General features: G+C 40.3%; 1 protein-coding gene across 7 annotated transcripts in view; it reads left to right on the forward strand.

The window, feature by feature from the left end:
* The window catches only part of LOC126282202 (uncharacterized), a 115,979-nt gene that overhangs the window by 26,370 nt on the left and 68,142 nt on the right, over positions 1-21,467 (forward strand). For 4 of the 7 annotated variants that reach the window (XR_007551349.1, XM_049981739.1, XM_049981738.1 and 1 more), the window contains one exon: positions 3,300-3,449. Coding sequence is in view for 5 of the 7 variants with exons in the window: in XM_049981739.1 (XP_049837696.1) it covers positions 3,300-3,449 (150 nt within the window). In the remaining 2 variants the exon portion in view is untranslated. Of the gene's footprint in view, positions 1-2,552; positions 2,696-2,784; positions 2,966-3,299; positions 3,450-21,467 lie in introns of those variants that run through there. The other 3 variants (XM_049981736.1, XM_049981740.1, XR_007551348.1) reach the window with 3 other exon arrangements.

A 21,467-nucleotide genomic window follows, 5' to 3' on the forward strand; every position in this document is an offset into this window, starting at 1 on the left:
AATTGGTAATTCATACCCATTGCTCCATTTTGTAATTTTGTTTATGACTTGGAAGTGTTTCATTGGAAACTTCACTGTAGAAAATTACTTAAATGCCAGTGTTATCAGTGTACTGTGAAAAAAGTTTATTGGAGGAGTTCTTAGTATTCTCTGCATTCTTTGACCATTACTTCCTGCCAGCTGACTTCTGTCTCCCTTTGTACATCCAAGATAGAAGACTAGGTAAAATCGTCTGAAGAAGGCCACTAAGTGCACGAAACCGGGTAAGAATTTTTTTTTTTTTGTGCAACTGGTCACTGATTTTTTTGATATATACAACTACAGTTGCTGAGGATGGATGAAATACTAGACACTGTAGTGTTGTACAGTGCAACAATACAAGCATACAGGGAAAGCTGAACAATGGGCTACTGCAATGGTGTAATCTGGCTACCACTTTACTCTAGTCTTTATACCTCAAACCTGCTTAACACTGCTGAAAGGAAATTTGAGTATGTTGTTGACCTAGCTTTAGCTATCGAGACAATTTAGCAGAAGATTTATCCACTTAAAATGAGTACTTTAAGAAATGGAGGCTTATACTAAGTCTTGACAAGACCCAAGCTAGTTGGTTCATCTGCAAGACCCAAGCTAGTTGGTTCATCTACAAGACCCAAGCTAGTTGCTTCACCTAGATATCTCAGATGCAAATTGCCAGCTGAAATTTTCTTTTAATGACACAATGCTCGAATGCCAAAAGCATCCGAAATATCTAAGTGTGTCTTTAGACACAGTCGTAGGTTTCAAATAACGTGTTGTTAATATTGCCTCCAAGATAAGGGCTCACAACAACATTATGAAGTTTAGTGGCACTACAGGGGCAGCTTCAGCAAACATTTACGAACTTCAGCATCAAACCTGGCATACTATGTAGCCAAGTATTGTGCACCAGTCTGGTTGAATAGAGCTCACTCCCAAACAATACAACTATGAGGATGTTTACTGGCTACTCAAGTCTGTTGCTGCATTGCTGTCCAAAACTCAGCCACATAGCCTCACTCCTACTGTGTGGACGGGAAGTGCTTGTAAAGGAATGCAATAAAATTAAGAACATTCCTGAACTGCTCATTCGTCATGACATATCCCAGCTGGCAATAAATCAACTATGATGCTGAAACCCAATCTGGCATCTTGCACAGCGGATTGCAGGTAGCAGCTTCAACCTCAGTGCCAAATAGTTGGAATCTTGGAATAAAAATGCTCCCATATCTACACAATTTAACAGATCCACTAGAAATGACCAAGGGTTTTGAATTCTCTTGTTGTATATGAAAAAGTTTAAGCTGAATATGCATGGGACATTGCATTTGTGCAGAAAATTGATACAAGTGGAGAAAACTTCCAACATGAAACTGCAATTGTGGTTCCTAGACAATGAGTCCATCATCTTGTTGAAGAATGTGAGCTGAGAACATTTCTTGGTAATCCAATGGAATTTTTTGTTCTAACACTCATGTGCTTTGAGTGGGTAACTGTTAACCAATATTAGCATATGAAATTTATATTTTTCATGGTTTTTTCTTTGTTAATGTTTTGTAATACAGTGTGTCATATATGCTAAATGAATAAACAATAACCACCAGGCTTTTTTTTTTTCTTATTGTGAATGCTAAGCCTATGTGCACAGACATCCCCATGATAATGGTCCTGTTGTCATGTAACTCTACGTTTCCCAGCTCCTGCCTAGTATGAAACCCACCCCACCTGACAGAACAAGGTGGCTTAGTGGTAAGACACTGGACTCCCATTCAGGATGATGATGGTTTCAAATCCCTCACTAGTCATTCAAATTTAGAGTTGAGTTGCTGTTAATTACTAAAGGTAAATACCAGTTTTTGTTTCTTTGAAAAAAGATAAAAGTGATTCCCCCATCCCCTCCCCTTTACCTAATCTGAGTGTATGCTCCATTGATTTTAACCTCATTGTCAACAGGATTTTGAACCGTAATGTCTGTTTTCTGCTTCACATCCTTCCTAATCCTTTTACCCACCATATTCTGAGTCATAATTATTTCGCCTTTGAAGCCAAAATCCGCTAACAAATCTCGGATACTTCCACAGATACTAGCTTGGCACCATCTTGTGTTACCTTGTTTACAGACCACCTAGAGGAATCTTACCTATTTATTTTCATTGCAGCTGTTGCTAGATACTTCTGTTATCTATCTCAAGTGCCATTCATAACCGAGATTCAACATTTGAAACTGTTTTATGCTACATTATATTTTGCACAGATGAGTGTAGTTTATAGCCTCCATTTATATTTCAGTGTGATACATGTAAAGTTCTCTTGTAATTTAAGATGACAGATTTTTTTATGTGTAAGACTGTGCTTTTTCATGCTACACTGAAATTAGTATTATTTTTATATGCTTCACAGGACACTTAAGCCTGTACCTGGATTGGTAAGCATTGTGATCTACTTTTCATGTCTTGTGCATAATCCTTTTTCTGCTGATGTGTGTTTTGTGTGTGTCCTTTACTGAGTGAAAGTGTAAAATTATTGCAGCAGTGCACATTTGTTTCACACGATGTGGAAGTTAATGTGGCGGTAATCTCTCGAATGTCGAGGAACAATATAGTAAAGCGCATTAAAGACAAACCGATTGGTTGTCACTCCGCATGTGGGAATACTTGACGGAAAATGTTTCCACAAGGTATGCCAAAAATGTGTCCCATATTTACCACTTACAGCAAGCTAGGATATAGCTTGTTGCTAATTGTGATTGTACTTTTCATTTAACAGAAAGAACTTTTTATACATATCAGGCTGCAGGCACCAGTTGTAACTGGAAACTGAGACACATTACAGAATGCAAGGAAATTCAAATACCAATTTATTTTTCTTGTTTGGTGCATTCATCATACAGAACAGATGCTGGGTGATTATTTCAACTTATATCACTGTATTAATAAACAGTCATCAGGTACCTTTAAGTTTACTGTTGTCGTCATTGTTTTTACCTGTGCTTTAAATCAGCTGACCATTGTTCAAATGCAAAATGATTGCATGCACAGCTTTCTGTCATTAAACCCTTCACATCACTTGTATGTATGCCGCCTGCTTTGTAATTTTGGAAAGCTTTGTTGATTCCTCCCTGCGCCCACAAGCATATGTACCTATCTAAATTTTAATGATGCCAGACACCTTCATTTACACGGTAAAGCCCTAACCCTAGCATGTTCATCAGTGGTTTGCTGAACTTCAGTGTTTTTAGCAGTAATGATTATATTTGTGTGAATAGTTTATTTCTGCTGCAGGACCGCTACTTGTTTTGCTCTGGTGCCTGTGATGGGAAAGTGAATTTATATTCTGCATTGCGTATGGAGCTACTTATGTGCTACCAGATCACAACAATGACATTAGCTCGGAATGTCAATGCTGTCCGTTTCACCTCAGATGGCTCCAGGGTAAATATCATGGTTTTCTTAGAAAGAACTACAGTGTATTAAATGCTTTTTTACCAAACTTGAAAAAGTGTGTTTTCATATTTGCACTTTGTGTGTACACTCCTGGAAATTGAAATAAGAACACCGTGAATTCATTGTACCAGGAAGGTGAAACTTTATTGACACATTCCTGGGGTCAGATACATCACATGATCGCACTGACAGAACCACAGGCACATAGACACAGGCAACAGAGCATGCACAATGTCGGCACTAGTACAGTGTTTATCCACCTTTCGCAGCAATGCAGGCTGCTATTCTCCCATGGAGACGATCGTAGAGATGCTGGATGTAGTCCTGTGGAACGGCTTGCCATGCCATTTCCACCTGGCGCCTCAGTTGGACCAGCGTTCGTGCTGAACGTGCAGACCGCGTGAGACGATGCTTCATCCAGTCCCAAACATGCTCAATGGGGGACAGATCCGGAGATCTTGCTGGCCAGGGTAGTTGACTTACACCTTCTAGAGCACATTGGGTGGCACGGGATACATGCGGACGTGCATTGTCCTGTTGGAACAGCAAGTTCCCTTGCCGGTCTAGGAATGGTAGAACGATGGGTTCGATGACGGTTTGGATGTACCGTGCACTCTTCACTGTCCCCTCGACGATCACCAGAGGTGTATGGCCAGTGTAGGAGATCGCTCCCCACACCATGATGCCGGGTGTTGGCCCTGTGTGCCTCGGTCATATGCAGTCCTGATTATGGCGCTCACCTGCACGGCGCCAAACACGCATATGACCATCATTGGCACCAAGGCAGAAGCGACTCTCATCGCTGAAGACGACACGTCTCCATTCGTCCCTCCATTCACGCCTGTCACGACACCACTGGAGGCGGGCTGCACGATGTTGGGGCGTGAGCGGAAGATGGCCTAACGGTGTGCGGGACCGTAGCCCAGCTTCATGGAGACGGTTGCGAATTGTCCTCGCCAATACCCCAGGAGCAACAGTGTCCCTAATTTGCTGGGAAGTGGCGGTGCGGTCCCCTACGGCACTGCGTAGGATCCTACGGTCTTGGCGTGCATCCGTGCGTCGCTGCGGTCCGGTCCCAGGTCGACGGGCACGTGCACCTTCCGCCGACCACTGGCGACAACATCGATGTACTGTGGAGACCTCACGCCCCACGTGTTGAGCAATTTGGCGGTACGTCCACCCGGCCTCCCGCATGCCCGCTATACGCTCTCGCTCAAAGTCCGTCAACTGCACATACGGTTCACGTCCACGCTGTCGCGGCGTGCTACCAGTGTTAAAGACTGCGATGGAGCTCCGTATGCCACCTCAAACTGGCTGACACTGACGGCGGCGGTGCACAAATGCTGCGCAGTTAGTGCCATTCGACGGCCAACACCGCGGTTCCTGGTGTGTCCGCTGTGCAGTGCGTGTGATCATTGCTTGTACAGCCCTCTCGCAGTGTCCGGAGCAAGTATGGTGTCAATGTGTTCTTTTTTCCATTTCCAGGAGTGTATTTTCCACAAGCTAATCAATAAATTGTTTCTGAAGATTGGCAAGTGGATCAGCATATATATATATATATATATATATATATATATATATATATATATATATATATATATATATATAGGATGACTGTTACAAGACAGTACAGAGCTCAATATTTAATTTCAGTGCACTTAAAAAAACTTTTTTAAAAGTTGGTTCTAACCCTTTATGGGCATGCATCAAATCTAGCTTTTATATCTCTAGTATCAGAATATTATTGTACAGTTTGTGCCCTTATTCTATATTATACTTTGTGTTCTGTGTAAATGTAACAAACGTTAGGAAGCAAACAGTTCTGTGTGGCACTAAGTGGAGTAAACACTTTTTTATTTTTAATGTTTTTTATATGTTGTGCCACTTAATCTTTCGTCTTAATAAACCATTTTTACGGAATCCTGCACATCAATATGGAATATATTTTCAGAATTGAGAAACAATATACTACTGAAGCACACTTTTAGTTAACTCCACATTTCTGGTTGAAGAATTATTCTGATCCGTGGAATTCTGATAGTGGTAACAGAATTTCACTTGTATTAGAGCTGTATTTGAAATCAATATTCTTATGGAATAGACTGACTTGTCAGGTGTTCTGACCTTTTTTATGACTCCTTAAAGTGACAGGTTTAACACTGTTACTTGAGTAAGTTAAAATAATAAACATTCTTACTATGTTGGCAGTTAAAGTAACATTTTGACTACATGGAGCCTACTTTGAGATATCTCGTCTGTCTACCACCATATTTTTTTTTTTATTTTTACATATAAAAAGTGTCGTAGCACACAACACAAACCAACAAACCAAAACTGGTTTATGTATCTGTTTATTTAATACGACAAATGTTGACACAACATACAGTAATGTTAAGATGCTGGGAGGGTCCTGTTGGCCTAGATATGGACAAGCGTAGACATCAGTGATGTTGTGGTGTTTGTTTTGAGTCAGTGTGCGCAGCCAATGTTGTAGACTTGTGCTGGAGGCCGGCGATGCAGCCTCTGGTGTCAATCCCCCATATTCATGGCTAGCAAGCCTTAGCTCAGTGCATTGAGTAACACCCATGGTATGCCTGAGTGGCCAGTTGCTCATGCACCTGGCACTGTGTAATGATCGGGAGCAAGGAAAACAGTGAAAGGTAATGGTAACTGTGGGTTTACCATAAAAAGTATTAAGGATCAACTTCCCATGATACCTGCAAGCTACCATAAATATGAAACATGCATTATGTTACTTTTACACTGTAATTTCAAATCATCAGGTTTGCTGTAGAGAAAATGTGGGAAAGATAAGTCCAAACTTACATTGAAACTTGTTTTGTTAGTTTCTTATAAAACTACCTTTATAGATTAATATAGAGTGATTGAAAGGAAAGGGAAATTTTGAAATTGGTGTTGGTAGGTCTGGACAATTGTTAACGCTGGGTAAGAGATAGAAACCAATTCGAACCTTCTTGCCGTTTACTTAACATGGATACTTAGAGCGGTGCACAACATGCTTTTATCATCATAACTTTTTACAAAATCACAGTGTGTGGAGGCTGCATATAAGAAATTTAAGACACAATGAGCATGTACCATCCGTCAGCAAATGTAGTTCATATGTACATAGATAATTCTGAGGAAACAAGTTCAGCACTGAAAAGAAACCTCTAGACCATGTGCGAAGATGACCATACAATATCGAAGCTGTTTGAGCAGCTGTCACAGCCAACCTCATTCAGTTAATCATCTTTAAATTTGGATAGTTCATGTGTGTGAAGAATATTGTTTGAATAGTTACATTACTGCCCATACAAGTTACGGATCATCTAGGAGCTGTACACCAAAGACAACCTAATGTGATGACAATTCAGTGAATGAATGCTTGAGAAGATAAACAATGAGAATGAGTTAACAATCTTTAGGTGTTGGATGAAGCCCAATGGATTTGTTAATAAACAAGAGTTTTTGTTATTGGATGTAACAAAATCCCACTCAGCTACACCAACTTCAGTTGTACAGCAACAAAGCAAGCGTGTGGTGTGCTGTGTCGTCATATGGCATACTGGAGAAGAGGAGAAGAATGACTTCGCGACTACAGTCACATCAGGTCAGTACATTGCCATGCTCAACATCTTCGTTGTGCAAAAACTACAGACATTTCCATATATTATTGACAACATCTGGTTTCAGTAAGACATATCAGCATCACACATAGCACGAATGTCTATGGCTGTTATATGCTAATTGTTTAATAACTGTACAATTTCGAGAAAGAATGACATTGTAGTAGATTTGCTGCAACAGAAGAATTGAAAGCTAAAATCCGACTCTCTCTCTCTCTCTCTCTCTCTCTCTCTCTCTCTCTCTCTCTCTCTCTCTCTCTCTCTTTCTTCTTCTTCTTCTTCTTCTTCTTCTTCTTCCCCCTCTCCTCTCTCCCCCCTCTCCTCTCTCCTCTCTCCTTTTTACCCCTAATGCCTGTCCTCAGTCACTACCTCTCTCATTTCCCATCCTTAACCCTGACTGACTGTGGTACACTATTCTCTCTGTGGTATAATATATTCACCATGCATGACATATACTTCAGTTTAATTGTTACAAACATTGTTCAAACTGTGATCCAATGTAAGGTTTCTTTTAGTCATTTCCTGATTGTTGTAACTTATTTTCATACTTTCGTGTATCATGGTCTACTCTGAATACAAAATCTGAATTTTTGGACTGTTCATTTGTACTTTATTCGACAGAAACCTACAAGGGAAATTCCAAAAGCAAGGTCTCCAATGCACTGAGAATGCAGAGGAACTATTCATGCAGCTGTTGGCTACAATGTTGTGCTTGATGCTTCCCCAACTCCCAAGTAAGCATGCACATGCTTCATTCGGATGCTCCGTCTTGGCTTGGCAACAATTCAAAATGGATTCCCCTTTGAATGCTACTACCAAGTGTGCGCAGTTATTTGATTTTTGAATGCCAAAGGCATTAAACTGGTTGAAATTCATTGTTGGTTGTAGAAGTATATGGATAGTCGTACATTAATGTCAATAATGTTTGCAAGTTCTAAGAGGGGGCTGCAAAAATTCAGACAAACACAATCTGCTCATAAAATCAAGGCAACTGTATTCTGGGATAGGTAGGGGTTATTGTTGTCAGACTTTCTGCTGCTGGGATAGCAGGTACTGTGGAACACGGATAAACTCAGGAGGGCAGTTCAGAACTGGAGAAGAGAAATTTCAAGTTAGTGGCATAAGCAGTCTCCACGGCAACATCCCCTCCACACACACAATGCCTGTCAAACCATTAATCTCGTCCAAAACTTAGAGACTGGAACATCTTCACCCATCCACAATATGGTCGAGACTTGGCACCAAGTGCCGGCCACCATCTGTTCCCTGAGTTGAAGGAACACTTGCCTGGATGCCTGTTCTGTTCAGATGACAAGGTAAAAGATGAGGTTCAAAACATATTGAATGACATGACATGGGAATTATAAAACTGCCACAGCATGTATAAAAAGTTGTTGACTATAAGGGCAGTTATGTAGAAAAATAAAGCATTTTTCAACCGTTAAAGTGATGAAACTATTGCAGAAAGTAAACAGTTATTTGTCTGTCTAAAAATATAGGAGATCTTACTTTTGGGATTGCTGTCATATATTTGCTCTTACCTGAGACATTCTCATGTTTTGTGGAATTGTTAGTAAGGCGCCATTTTCAATTAGAATGAAGATTTTGTCTAAAATTAACACTGGCCCAACATTAATTGTTATTATTCTTGTCAAAATCAAACAATGGAAAATGAAGGAAAGTTGCCACTCACCATGTAGTGGAGATGTTGAGTTGCAGATAGGCACAATGAAAAGACTGTCACAAATATAGCTTTTGGCCAGTAAGGCTTGTAAAATGTCGTTACACTATTTAACAGTCTACAACAGTTTCAAATATGCAGTTACTGTAGCATAATCCATAGTTCATAAAGATTAAACTGCTGTAGACAATAGACTCTTTTAAATTTGATAAGCAGTATGAAGCCAATAACATAATACCAAAATATAAATTTTAAAATGATGATGAGATTGGCTGCAGCAGAACAGGTGAGTAACTAGTATACACAACCATTGCAGCTGGACCAATTGATGATGCTAATCTAATACATTGTCCAATAGTTTCGAAATTTGTCATGTGCTGCAGTATGAAATTGTCTTACTTAAAAATGGCTCGAAGGCTGAAATTGAAATTGTGGAGTTCGCAAATATAGCCATTCTAATAGTCAAAGATAACAAAGATGTCCCTTAAGAGTTTAACTAAATGTCTGCAGGCAAAAAAGCTTCTTAACTCCCCAATTTTTAATTTTTTGTAAATTTGATATGTACAAATGTTATTTATAATATTTAGTTTGGACAAGAAGAGAATAGAAGCTTTTGAAATGTGGTGCTACAGAGGAATGCTGAAGATTAGATGGGTAGATTATATAACTAATGAGGAGGTATTGAATAGGATTGGGGAGAAGAGAAGTTTGTGGCATAACTTGACTAGAAGAAGGGATCGAATGGTAGGACATGTTCTGAGGCATCAAGGGATCACCAATTTAGTGTTGGAGGGCAGTGTGGAGGGTACAAATCATAGAGGGAGACCAAGAGATGAATACACTAAAGATTCAGAAGGATGTAGGTTGCAGTAGATACTGGGAGATGAAGAAGCTTGCACAGGATAGAGTAGCATGGAGAGCTGCATCAAACCAGTCTCAGGACTGAAGACCACAACAACAACAACAACAACAACAATATTTAGTAAATATAATAGCACCAGTAAGTAACAAAAACAAAAAGGGACATAGGATGTAAGATAACTGGCGCAGAATTTTACAAAAATAACACACAAACCTAATTAACATTCAAATTGGTCATAAAATATAGCACGTTTCTCCTCTGTGGATATCGATTATGTTAAACGGTTGCAATATGAACATGTTACTACAGGGTGTCACATGGTTTTGACCACTGCTGGTAAAAATATGTTTTGCATATGAGCCACTTCAAAAGTGTCACTAGTGGCTCCTGGTAAAATGGACACACATCCTATCAAGGTTCTTGTTCACTTAACCAAGGAGCAGGCTTAATATTTTTTTAAAAATAATGTTGTCCTGAAGAATATTGTGCTAGGAAACAGTTGGTATACCTGCACCTACATTTATATACAAGGTGTTCTCCAAAATTGATTTATTGCTTTTTATTTATTTATTTTTTTATTTTGATGGAATTTTATTTATTCGTGTATTTAAATTTTGTTCCCTCAAAATAGTACCCATTAGATAAGACAATACTTTCTCAGATCCTGTAAACACTTCTGAAACTTGCTCTTTGGGATAGATTTTCTTTCTTGCAGCAATGTATTTTTAATCTTGTCTGCACTTGTAACACTATGGATTTTTATTGTTTTTTTGTTTTTGGGCACATAAAAAGTTGCATCTGTCCATGTCTGGTGAATATGGAGGCTGGTGCATCATTATAGTACTGTCTGTGACCAAAAATTCACAAACAAGCAATGAAGTGTAGCAAGTTCATTATAATGGTGCAAAAGCGACAAATAATTTTTTCACAAATCTAAACATTTTTCGGACTGCTTCTTGCAAATAGTTTTAACTTGTAAGTAGTATTCCTTATTGATCGTACAACCTTTTACGAAAAACTCATGGTGCACTGTGCCATTAAAATTGAAGAATGCAATGAGCATAAACTAATGTTTGATCACAGTTGCCAAACTTTCTTGTTTTGGTTGTCCAGAATGTTTCAATTGGTATGGTTCAGCCTGGCTTTCGATGTCATTTCCGTAAACCCACGTTTAATCACAAATTATGACACACATCAGTACTTCTGCATCCTTGTTGGCTTCATCTTACAATTCCTGTGCAACTTGCACTTGCCGCTGTATTTCTTTGAAATTCAACCATTTTTGAACAAATTTTGCTGCATGTTTCATAAGCAAAAGTACAAAATAATTCTGTTACTGGAGCCAGTTAATGTACCAATGTCATCAGTGATTTCTCTGATCGTGATTAAGTTCACAGTCATTCCATTCATTTTTTTCTCAATTTAATTGGTTTTTGGGGCATCAGTGCACTACTCGTTGTTTTCACAGCTTTCTTCAAAGTGCTTATACCATTCGCAGACTCCTGTTTTACTCGTAGCACATTCACCAAAAGCAATATTTAACATTTCGAAAACTTTGCTATATTTTACACCAGTCTTACAGTTAAATTTAAACAAATTTGCTGATCAGTCAAAAATAAATAATTACCAGAGCTACCAAAACAGAACATTTTATGTAAGACTTCCTGGAATAACCAAAAACCTTTTTGTGATGGATTTGTTGGGCAGCTTAGTGGCCTTTTGGCGTTGTGGGCACGTGATGCTGTAAGGAAATTATTTAAGCGAAGCAGAGGCAAGCAGAAATCCACTGAGAGACCATGTGCCAGGAAGAAACGTCTCAGAAGCAGTGGAGCTTCCCATTTGCTGCTGTTGTGTGCATCTGAGGAAAGTCATTGGAGGCTGGTGAAACAATGATTAGACGATGAGGTGTTGGCTGGCCATGTCTCATCACGAATGTGTAGTTGGAGGCTTGCTTGCTCTGCAAAGTGGGGTAAGGGGTGATCTGTGGCAGATTTTATGACAGTGTACAGTGCTGGAGCAAGAACAAGTGTTTTGTAGCGCAGTATTCATTGCACATCGTTGAACATGGGGCTCCAAATCAGACATCCTGTACATGTTACTTTATTGATCCAATAAAACTGTCAGTTAACCCTTTCCAATCCAATTTTTGTAGTCACTGTATTCATTCCAACTCTTATTTCGTTTCCCAATAATGGAAATGCGTCTGGTATCACCTGACTTCGGAACAGTTACAGAAAATCATCATGTCTGATGTAGTCCAACAGTGAATCCAAAGGGCTTAAGAAAGCAGTGGACATGAAATCATTGAGGACAGGCAGTGGATCAGTGGAAACATGCTGTCTGGTGCATGAATCGCTTATGTGCAAGTCAATTGTCTATGAACAGATATGCCTCATCCATGCAAATGGCTGCTCATAACACGTACTGCACCAAGGATGCAGGCCATTGGGAACAGTTTTATGCTGTGAGGAAATTCATCTGGGCTTCCATGGGGCATTTGGTAGTAATTGAAAGCACCATGAAACATATGGACTACATGAACAATATTGACCATCTGCATGCCTTCATGTTTGATGTCTTTCCGATGGTGACAGTATCTTTCAGCAGGACAACTGTCCTTATCAAAATTCTAGAATTGTGCTACAGTTGTTTGAGGACATGATAGTGAACTCATGTTATGTCTGCCAACTAATTTTCCTGATCTGAACAGGATGGAAACCATCTGGGACCCTGTTATGTGCCAGCTCCATTCCCACCAAACACCAGTTGAAAAAGTGGATATGATTTTTATTTGTTGTGAACTAGTGATCTGCCCCAGCTTTGCACATTATCTATAGGTGGACAACTTGTCTGGCATAGTGGTAATTTTGTTTATGGGACACAGCATGCAACTGCGATAAAAAAAATTAGAAAACAGTGTTAGGTAACTTAATATCATCACTTCCATATAAATAAAACAATTTCAGCAGCCTAAGCCCCTTGCTGGCATACTGCAGCACCTAAAGTCATGGATGGGTAGCCCAACCACAACTCACTAATAATGAGAGCCTTGCATTAAAGCTTCTGCTGCTGCCCAGTCGTTGACAGGGCTGTTGCACCAGCCTGCTGGAAGTATAAGAATCCCTACTGTATTTGCTGAGAATAGCCTTCACATAGAGACAGAAAAACTGCAGCAGGGTACTGCAGTTCATCATAGCTCAGTAACTGCCAAATATGTACATTTGTTTACATGCACTTTTCTCATGGATTAGTGAAAACATTATCAGAGTCTTTCTTGAGCTTAGCATTCATATACAGGCAGAAAAAGGCAAAGGGGGACAATTTGTATAGAAGGAGAATCTTTACATATGCTTTATAGATTCCGGTAATAACAGTTTTAAGTGGCTTAATGTCGTGCTGCAAATCTTTCTGTTGGATGTCATTGCAGTGACTTGTATCTCTGTGGTCAGTTGTCAAACTGGGAAAAGATGACCCACTATTTAATGTGCAATCTGAGACAAGTATCATTTCTGGTGAATCTCCAGGTCATTGAGAGGTGCTTGGTAGGTCCGACCGGGATTCGATCCCTCAGCCTTTTAGGTTTTCAGGTATCCACTAGGCCACCAAGCCTGACTTCGATTCTGTTCAGTCTTCGTCGCTGTTCGGAGTTGTGGTGGCTGTATCATTGAATGGCAGCACCAATGTTTTTACAGTGGCTGCAGACTTTTAATTCATTATAGTTCAGTCAGTTTCCACAAAATATTTATAAATAATATACTCAAACCTTTCTTGTGTTGATCAATGTATTAGTAAAAAATGGATGAAAATCCTTGCAGTAATTTATGAGATTAGCTCATACATACAGGCAGGAGCAAACAGGGAATTTAAGTTTGTATATTAGAGAAGATGTCACCAAATTGTTCGAGTAGTGATGTGGTTGTGTGCTGAAAGATAAGCTGATCTTGCCAAGCCCTCATTCTCCACCTTTGTAAATGTTTCATTTCGCTCGAGGCATCTTGAATGTGTGAGTGGGGTAAGCCAGAAGAGTGTTTTGTGTGTTCCACATTCCAAAACATTTCATCATTTGTACATTTTTCTCTATCAATAGCTTCATGGCAGTGACTTTCAGAATTGTCTACCGTTTTCCAAATGGTATCTGCAAAATCTGCACACCGATGTGATGTTTCTGTGCAAGATTGGAAACCCATGGTGGATAAGATAAGAGGATAAATAGTTACCTTGCCCTGTCAGTGTGTCATGCGGCCTTTTAGAGATTCATGTAATATGTGTCTGTTTTGTTGATGAGGCTTGATTAACCCTAAGTATCTAAAGTTCCTAGCGGATATGCTGCCACAGTTGTTGTAAGACATTTCATTGGTCAAACGGCAATTCATGTTATATCTCCATGGTTTTCTCTTGCCCATTCTGCACAGATAATTACAGACTTTCTTAACCCTTTGACGTGAGTTAACATGCCATACCTCATTTCTTCCCAGAGTGCTGTCGACAAGTTTAACTGTGACTTCTGGATTCTTCTTGGGTGCTATTGATTAGTAAACTCTGGCCTCTTTACTATCCCCTAACTGCAAGTGACGTGTATAGTCGTGCCACCACTCGGATACCTGCACTCTGTTGATGAGTTTAATTGTACAGTGGATTCTTTGCTCCATATTTCAGTAGCTTGTCACATTTCTGGCAGCTAAGTTCGAACTTTTTCTGCTAGAGATCTTGTTTCACTATATTCAATGTAGCTTTACTCCTTAACTGTTCATCGGGATTGGCATCACAATGTTTCTCTCTTCATCTGTTGTACTCAACCCTTTAACTACCACTGGGCCTCAGAGCCTGCCTGTGATTTTTATCATCATTTTTATTAATAACTATACAATTTTAGAACTTTGCCGAATTTGTCTTGTTGGTCATAATTTTGGAAAATATGAACACTTACCTATGGCTTTGTGATAAAGTGTTGGATCATGTTTTCTCCCACATGAGCCTTGCAAGCCTACTCAGTAAGAAGCAAATTTTAAACAACAAAATGTGTGTCCGCGCAGCGTCTGTTACATCATTTGCTATTGCTGACGTACTGTGTTGTTGTGTCAGTGTTCAGTGATAAGCACATTTATTCTGGTGCATTATTTCATAAAGTTATCTGTTCTACAAACTGAAAATATTACAGAGAAGAGGACTATTAGATGAGGAGATAAGGAAATTGTTGGAGCAGTCTTCTGATGCTGAAAATCTACCTAGTAAATTTGAATATGCCAGTGATGGTGATAGTGAAGTAGACATTGCAGGAAATGCGAAACAACAAGAACATGATGATGGTCATGAAGAATCCCTTGATGAAGAAGAACAACAATTTAGTGCATACTCTGGTGAGTGTGACTTATTGTTTTCTTGTAATGGGAAGGAAGTATGGGCTATGGTCTCTCAGGCTGGAACTTCTGGCAGGCGGAGTTAAAAGGATATATCGAAAAAGACCAGAGAACTACAAGATATTAGAATAGGAAGGATGTGTTAATGAAGATTTTTGTTTTATGGTGTTCTTTCGTGTATCCCTCATCGAGAAAGTGTTTATGTGGACCAGCAAGGAAGGTTATCTTGGTTAAAAGAGCCGGGTGGGTATAGGTCATCCTCATTTTCAAGAAGGGACGTCGAACAGATGTGCAGAACTATAGACCTATATCTCTAACGTCGATCAGTTGTAGAATTTTGGAACACGTATTATGTTAGAGTGTAATGACTTTCCTGGAGACTAGAAATCTACTCTGTATAAATCAGCAAGGGTTTTGAAAAAGACGGTCGTGTGAAACCCAGTTCGCGCTGTTCATCCGCGAGACTCAAAGGGCCATTGACACGGGTTCACAGGTAGATGATGTGTTTCTTGAATTCCGCAAGGCATTCGATACAGTTCCCCACAGTCATTTAATGAACAAAGTAAGAGCATATGGTCTATGAGACCAATTGTCTGATTGGATTGAAGAGTTCCTAGATAACAGAACTCAGCATGTCATTCTCAATGGAGAGAAGTCTTCCGAAGTAAGAGTGATTTCAGGTGTGCCGCGGGGGAGTGTCATAGGACCGTTGCTATTCACAATATACATAAATGACCTTGTGGATGACATCGGAAGTTCACTGAGGCTTTTTGCAGATGATTCATTGGTATATCGAGAGGTTGTAACAATGGAAAATTGTACTGAAATGTAGGAGGATTTGCAGCGAATTGACGCATGGTGCAGGAAATGGAAATTGAATCTCAATGTAGACAAGTGTAATGTGCTGCGAATACATAGAAAGATAGATCCTTTATCATTTAGCTACAAAATAGCAGGTCAGCAACTGGAAGCAGTTAATTCCATAAATTATCTGGGAGTACGCATTGGGAGTGATTTAAAATGGAATGATCATATAAAGATGATCGTCGGTAAATCAGCTGCCAGACTGAGATTCATTGGCAGAATCCTAAGGAAATGCAATCCGAAAACAAAGGAAGTAGGTTACAGTACTCTTGTTCACCCACTGTTTGTATACTGCTCAGCAGTGTGGGATCCGTACCAGATAGGGTTGATAGGAGAGACAGAGAAGATCCAACAGAGAGCATCGCGCTTCGTTACAGGATCATTTAGTGATTGCGAAAGCATTACGGAGATGATAGATAAACTCCAGTGGAAGACTCTGCAGGAGATAACGCTCAATAGCTCGGTACGGGCTTTTGTTGAAGTTTTGAGAATATACCTTCACCGAAGAGTCAAGCAGTATATTGCTCCCTCCTATGTATATCTTGCGAAGATACCATGAGGATAAAACCAGAGAGATTAGAGCCCACACAGAAGCATACTGACAATCCTTCTTTCCACGAACAATACGAGACTGGAATAGAAGGGAGAACCGATAGAGGTACTCAAGGTACCCTCCGCCACACGCTGTCAGGTGGCTTGCGGAGTATGGATGTAGATGTAGATTTGTATGACATGAAAAAAATTGTCTTCTGATTCTGACTAATATTTCCAAGTCAAGAACGAAGATGTCAGTCAGCTTTGGAGTGTTCAGAATGGCTGACAGCTGTTCAATGAAATTATATCTCCCAACGGCTTCCATGCTATTCTGAGGGTATTGCACTTTACAGTGCAGCAGCCCCACATGAACATAGGTCAAGTGACAAACTGGAACCAATCAGAGAAGTTTTTGAGATGTGGGAAACTCCTCTGAGGGAACCCTGCATTCCAGGATGATGCATGACTGCAGATGAACAGTTGATCACATTTTGAACTTGCTGTCTGATTTGTCAATACATTCTATCAAAACCTGAACAGAATAAAATTCTGGATGGTTTGTGACATTGCAACGAGCTACTGCTGGAAGTTGTAAGTGTATTTGGGAAGGAGGAAGAAACCAGAGCCGTGCACTTGGAGAGAATGTTATGAAAACTCTGGTGATTGAGCTTAAAAAGTCTGTATGTAATATCACCTGTGATAATTTTTTAACATCTCTCAATTTAAATAATTATTTGCTGTCAGTCGATCACACACTAGTCGATACTATGCAGTAAACAAAGGTGAACAGCCTGTTGCTTTCATTACATCTGAAGGATGTAAAGTGCAGTCTACATTATTGGGTTTTTCAGCCAGATATGATGATAGCCTCTTATGTTCCTAAGAAGAACGAAGTTGTACCCATCCTTAGGTCTCTTCACGACCAGCCAACAGTATTACCGTCAGAAGTAAAGAAGCCTGAAGTTATAAAGATGTACAATGCCACAAAAGCAGGCATTGGACTAGAAGATGCGACACTTCAGCATAGAGAGGAAAACAAGGTGCTGGACATTGGTGGTTTTCTTTGACATGATTTATGTAAGTGTAATGAATGCATACATAATTTGGTTGATGCGTGGCTACCAGTAAAAAATGAGACAATGGACTTTTATCAGTAATTTGCAAAAGCAACTGGGAGGGGTAAAGAAGTGAATGAATTCATTAGTACCACTGATCCAGGAAGAGTAGCAAAACCTCTAGCTACGAAAAGGAGATGATGTGCCTATTGTGTAGAGAAGAATGTCAGAAAAAGTCACATTACATGTGAGGACGCCAAACCTGTAAGAACAGAATATTTTGTTATTGCCTATGGACCTTACTGCAACCTTGCAGTAAGAATTATGTTATAAAAACATGTTGTGTAGAATGAGAATAAAGTGTATATCCTCAAAAATCCACCAGCAAAATTTTAAAAATTGTTCTTTTTAAAATGTAAACTTCAAATACATAAAATTATTTAAAAGTAATTATGCCTGAAAGATGGTTCATGTCATAAGTAGTAAAAATATTTTCTGTTTTGTCTATTTCCCTGGGCCCTGAGAGGCTCAAGTGATAGGTAACTTCACACAAATTTTCTTGTAAGCAGATGTTTAAGAAGACACATTGGGAAATAGGGCCACAGCGCTCAGCTCGACATGTTGCAAGTATGTTGGAATCAGCAAAGATTTTTGTATCAGTCATTCAGATTACACAAAACTGTTTACACACTCATCAGTCTTTACACCTCTGACATTTTATCTGTGGTGAAAATTGAAAGTAGGAAAAATCGACAGCTCCTGAAGCCATGAATTGTCGTATAACATGGTAAGTCCAGATGAAATTCAGCATGCAGTGTTGTGTTTCTGAAATCACTTTATAACATGTATCAGTGCTCAAGCTCATTTTATTGAGTTCTTGATAGAATATTCATCATAATAAACACATGAACAAAACCCAAGTTATGTGTTTGCTTAAAGTTGGTAGAATGCTTATGGCTGGTAGAGTAGGGCAGACATATATGGGACTTCTTCTCCCGGTTATTCTTCTCCTGGTTATCAACCTGTGATGTTATTATTTGATCATGTTCACAAGTATTGTGCCGTAAAAGTTCTTGTTGAAGCATTTTTCCAAACCTACAAAAAAGGATATGGGGTTTGTACATCAGAAAATTCGCCAATTAGCAAAACCCACACCTGAACACATTTACTCATTTTGTGTGGATTGCCTTAGATACCACAACCTGTATACTTGTCAGGACCACAAGTTTTCTGGAAATTAGAATTTGCAAAATCACATAATGAAGACCTGCAAGTAGGTGTGGAATGGAGGAGAAAGGGTGGTCAGGAGTGATTGGATGGGGGGAAGAGGCATTAAGGAAACAGGATTGGAATATGGCACTAGTGAGTGCACTCTAGTGCTGAGTTGGAGAGTTGCTTTTGGCATACATTGAAGTAGAGGAGTGAATTTTGGGGGCAAGAGGGGAGGGGGGGGGGGGGGGGAGAACAGGAAGAGGAATACTCCAGAGGGCAGAGTTTGAGTGTAGAATGAGTTAAGAAGGTTGTGAGGGTGTAGGAGGGTTTGGAATGGGGGCCAGTGGAGATTGAGGCCAGGTGTATTGTGTGATTGGCCGTATCCACATTGAAGAGTGGGAAAAAGTCACAAGAGCTTGTACATAAAATAACTGTTTTCGCTGGTGGCTCTGCCTCTGGGGTAGGATACACCTGTGATGGGGCTGGAACAGAATGTGATGGGTGGTTTCAAAGGACAGATCTCATACATGGGTCTTCCACAGGAATAAGACTTGTGAGTGATGGGGATAGGGGTTGGAATTATGTATAGCATAAGGCACATCTGTACAATTTGGAGGTTGGCTGGGCAGTGGGCTATCACTATTGAAGATTTAAGAAGGATTTTGAGTAGGATATTTCTCATACCTAAGCACAATGATAGGTATGGGAAGCCCTGTCAAAGCAATATTTAAGTTGTCCTAAAAGGTATGGTATTGGATAATGGCAGGGCCAGGGGTTACTTCCTTGAAGCTGGTTCAAAGAATGTGTTGGAAGATTAGCGACATGTGTAAGTGTGATGTAGGAGATGTGTTTGTGGACTAAATTTGGAGTGGATTACCTGTGTGAAAGCCTTAGGAAGACTTTTAGCATACTGGCCTAGGGATTACTTGTCCCTGCAAATGCACCATCCACAGAGGGCCATTCTAAAAGTATTTTGTTCGATTTTACTTATGGACTGAAACATTGTAGCACCTAGGAAGATTCTGGGCTCTGAGTGGTGAAAGCTGCTAGCCATTCTCACAAGTTGAAAGAAGAGTTTACAATTTGCAGTCATTTGATTTGGAGCTGAGCGGAGGATCTCAACCAGAGGCTCCATAGACTGTCATGGCTGCTAATTTCCTGGCCTGCATTATGGGTTAGAGAATTGTTGGATTACCCTTGATAGATAAGGGGTGCACTATGCAGAGGAAGAAGCTATTTGGGTAGCAGATTACTTATGGAATGCATGTGCAGGTTTTTTAGGCTAGGCAATGGTTTGATATCCTCTGATGAACCTGCACCAGTTGACACGCAGAAAGTGAAATCGTGTCACATGTGAGGTCAAGAAAACTTTGAATGTCAAAATTTTAACACTAAATTCTCGAATCATTTGTAACGAAAAGCTGTTGTGTTCAAATTCCACTCAGAACCGAGAGCTGAGTGAGATCTGAAGTGGAAAGCTCTGACGTATTTAATGTGGCATGAAAAGTGGTTAGGCACCATGGAGGGTGGGGGAGCTGTTAAGATTAGAATTGGGCGTCGGACTGTGTCGAGGTCTCAAGCCCCAAGGAGAAGGCTGCATGGGGGCTGCAGGCTCCTGCTAAATCCCATGCACTTTGCTAATGGATTCAGTGTGCTATCTGATGCGGGAGGGGGGGGGGGGGAGAGTCGGATTAGAATGCACCTTCTGCCAGGATGTGGCCACTCCTTCAGCAAGGTCTGGACAGGCACTTGGGAACATAGCGGCTAGGGCAGGGAAGAAGTCCAATGTTTACTCAGTGTGCTTGCTGGGGGGCATTGTCCGGGATTTGTAAGCGGCTCTTCCGGTGTCTATCAAGCATGCGGGGTGCAGCCAGCTGCAGATTGTTGCACAAGTCGGCACCAACGATGCCTGTCGTCGGAGTTCCAAGTAAATACTTGGGTCCTTTCGACGGTTGGCTAAATTGGCGAAGGCGGCCTCCATCTCTTGAAGAGTGGAAGCCAAGCAGACGATCTGCGACATTGTACCCAGGGTGGACCGGGGTCCTCTGGTTTGCAGTCGAGTGGAGAAGCTAAACCAGAGGCTACGTCGACTCTGTGACGAAAATGGTTGTAGATTCCTCGACCTACACTATGGGGTGGAAGGTTGTAGGATGCCCGTCGATAGATCAGTTGTGCACTACACACAGGAAGCAGCTTTGTGAGCAGCACAGTACTTGGGGTGTGCTCATGGTTTTTTTTTTTTTTTTATATCAGATTCCTCCCCATGGGAAACAAACCGTTGGCCTGAAAAATTACCATTTCATGTCACTGATGTGGGTGTGCCAACTGTAAAAATTGTTAGTTTGCCTAATATGTGCATTCCAAAGGATTTAAATATGTTTAATCTCATGTTAGTAAATTGTTGAAGCGTCTGTAGCAAGATCCCCAAGTAACTCTCCGAAATAATCAGTAGCAATGCCAATATTGTATTAGGTACCGAAAGCTGGTTGAAACCAGACATACAAAGCAGTGAAATTTTGAACTCAGACTGGGCAATGTTTAGGAAGGATAGGACTGATGCTATGGGAGGTAGTGTGTTGATTGCAGTTAAAAGCTGTTTAAACACAGTTGAGATCGATACTGGATTGGACTGTGAAATAGACTGGATAAAGCTGTCAATCAGACAAGGATTGACCATTGTATTGGGATGTTTTTATAGACCACCAGCACCTGCAACAAATGTCTCAGAACATTTCAGGGAAAGTCTGGAGTACATAGGAAATAAATATCCAAATTATCCACTATTTGTAAGTGGAGACTTTAATCTTGTATC

Source organism: Schistocerca gregaria, chromosome 7, assembly GCF_023897955.1.
Source record: "Schistocerca gregaria isolate iqSchGreg1 chromosome 7, iqSchGreg1.2, whole genome shotgun sequence".
Classification (NCBI taxonomy): Eukaryota; Metazoa; Arthropoda; class Insecta; order Orthoptera; family Acrididae; genus Schistocerca; species Schistocerca gregaria.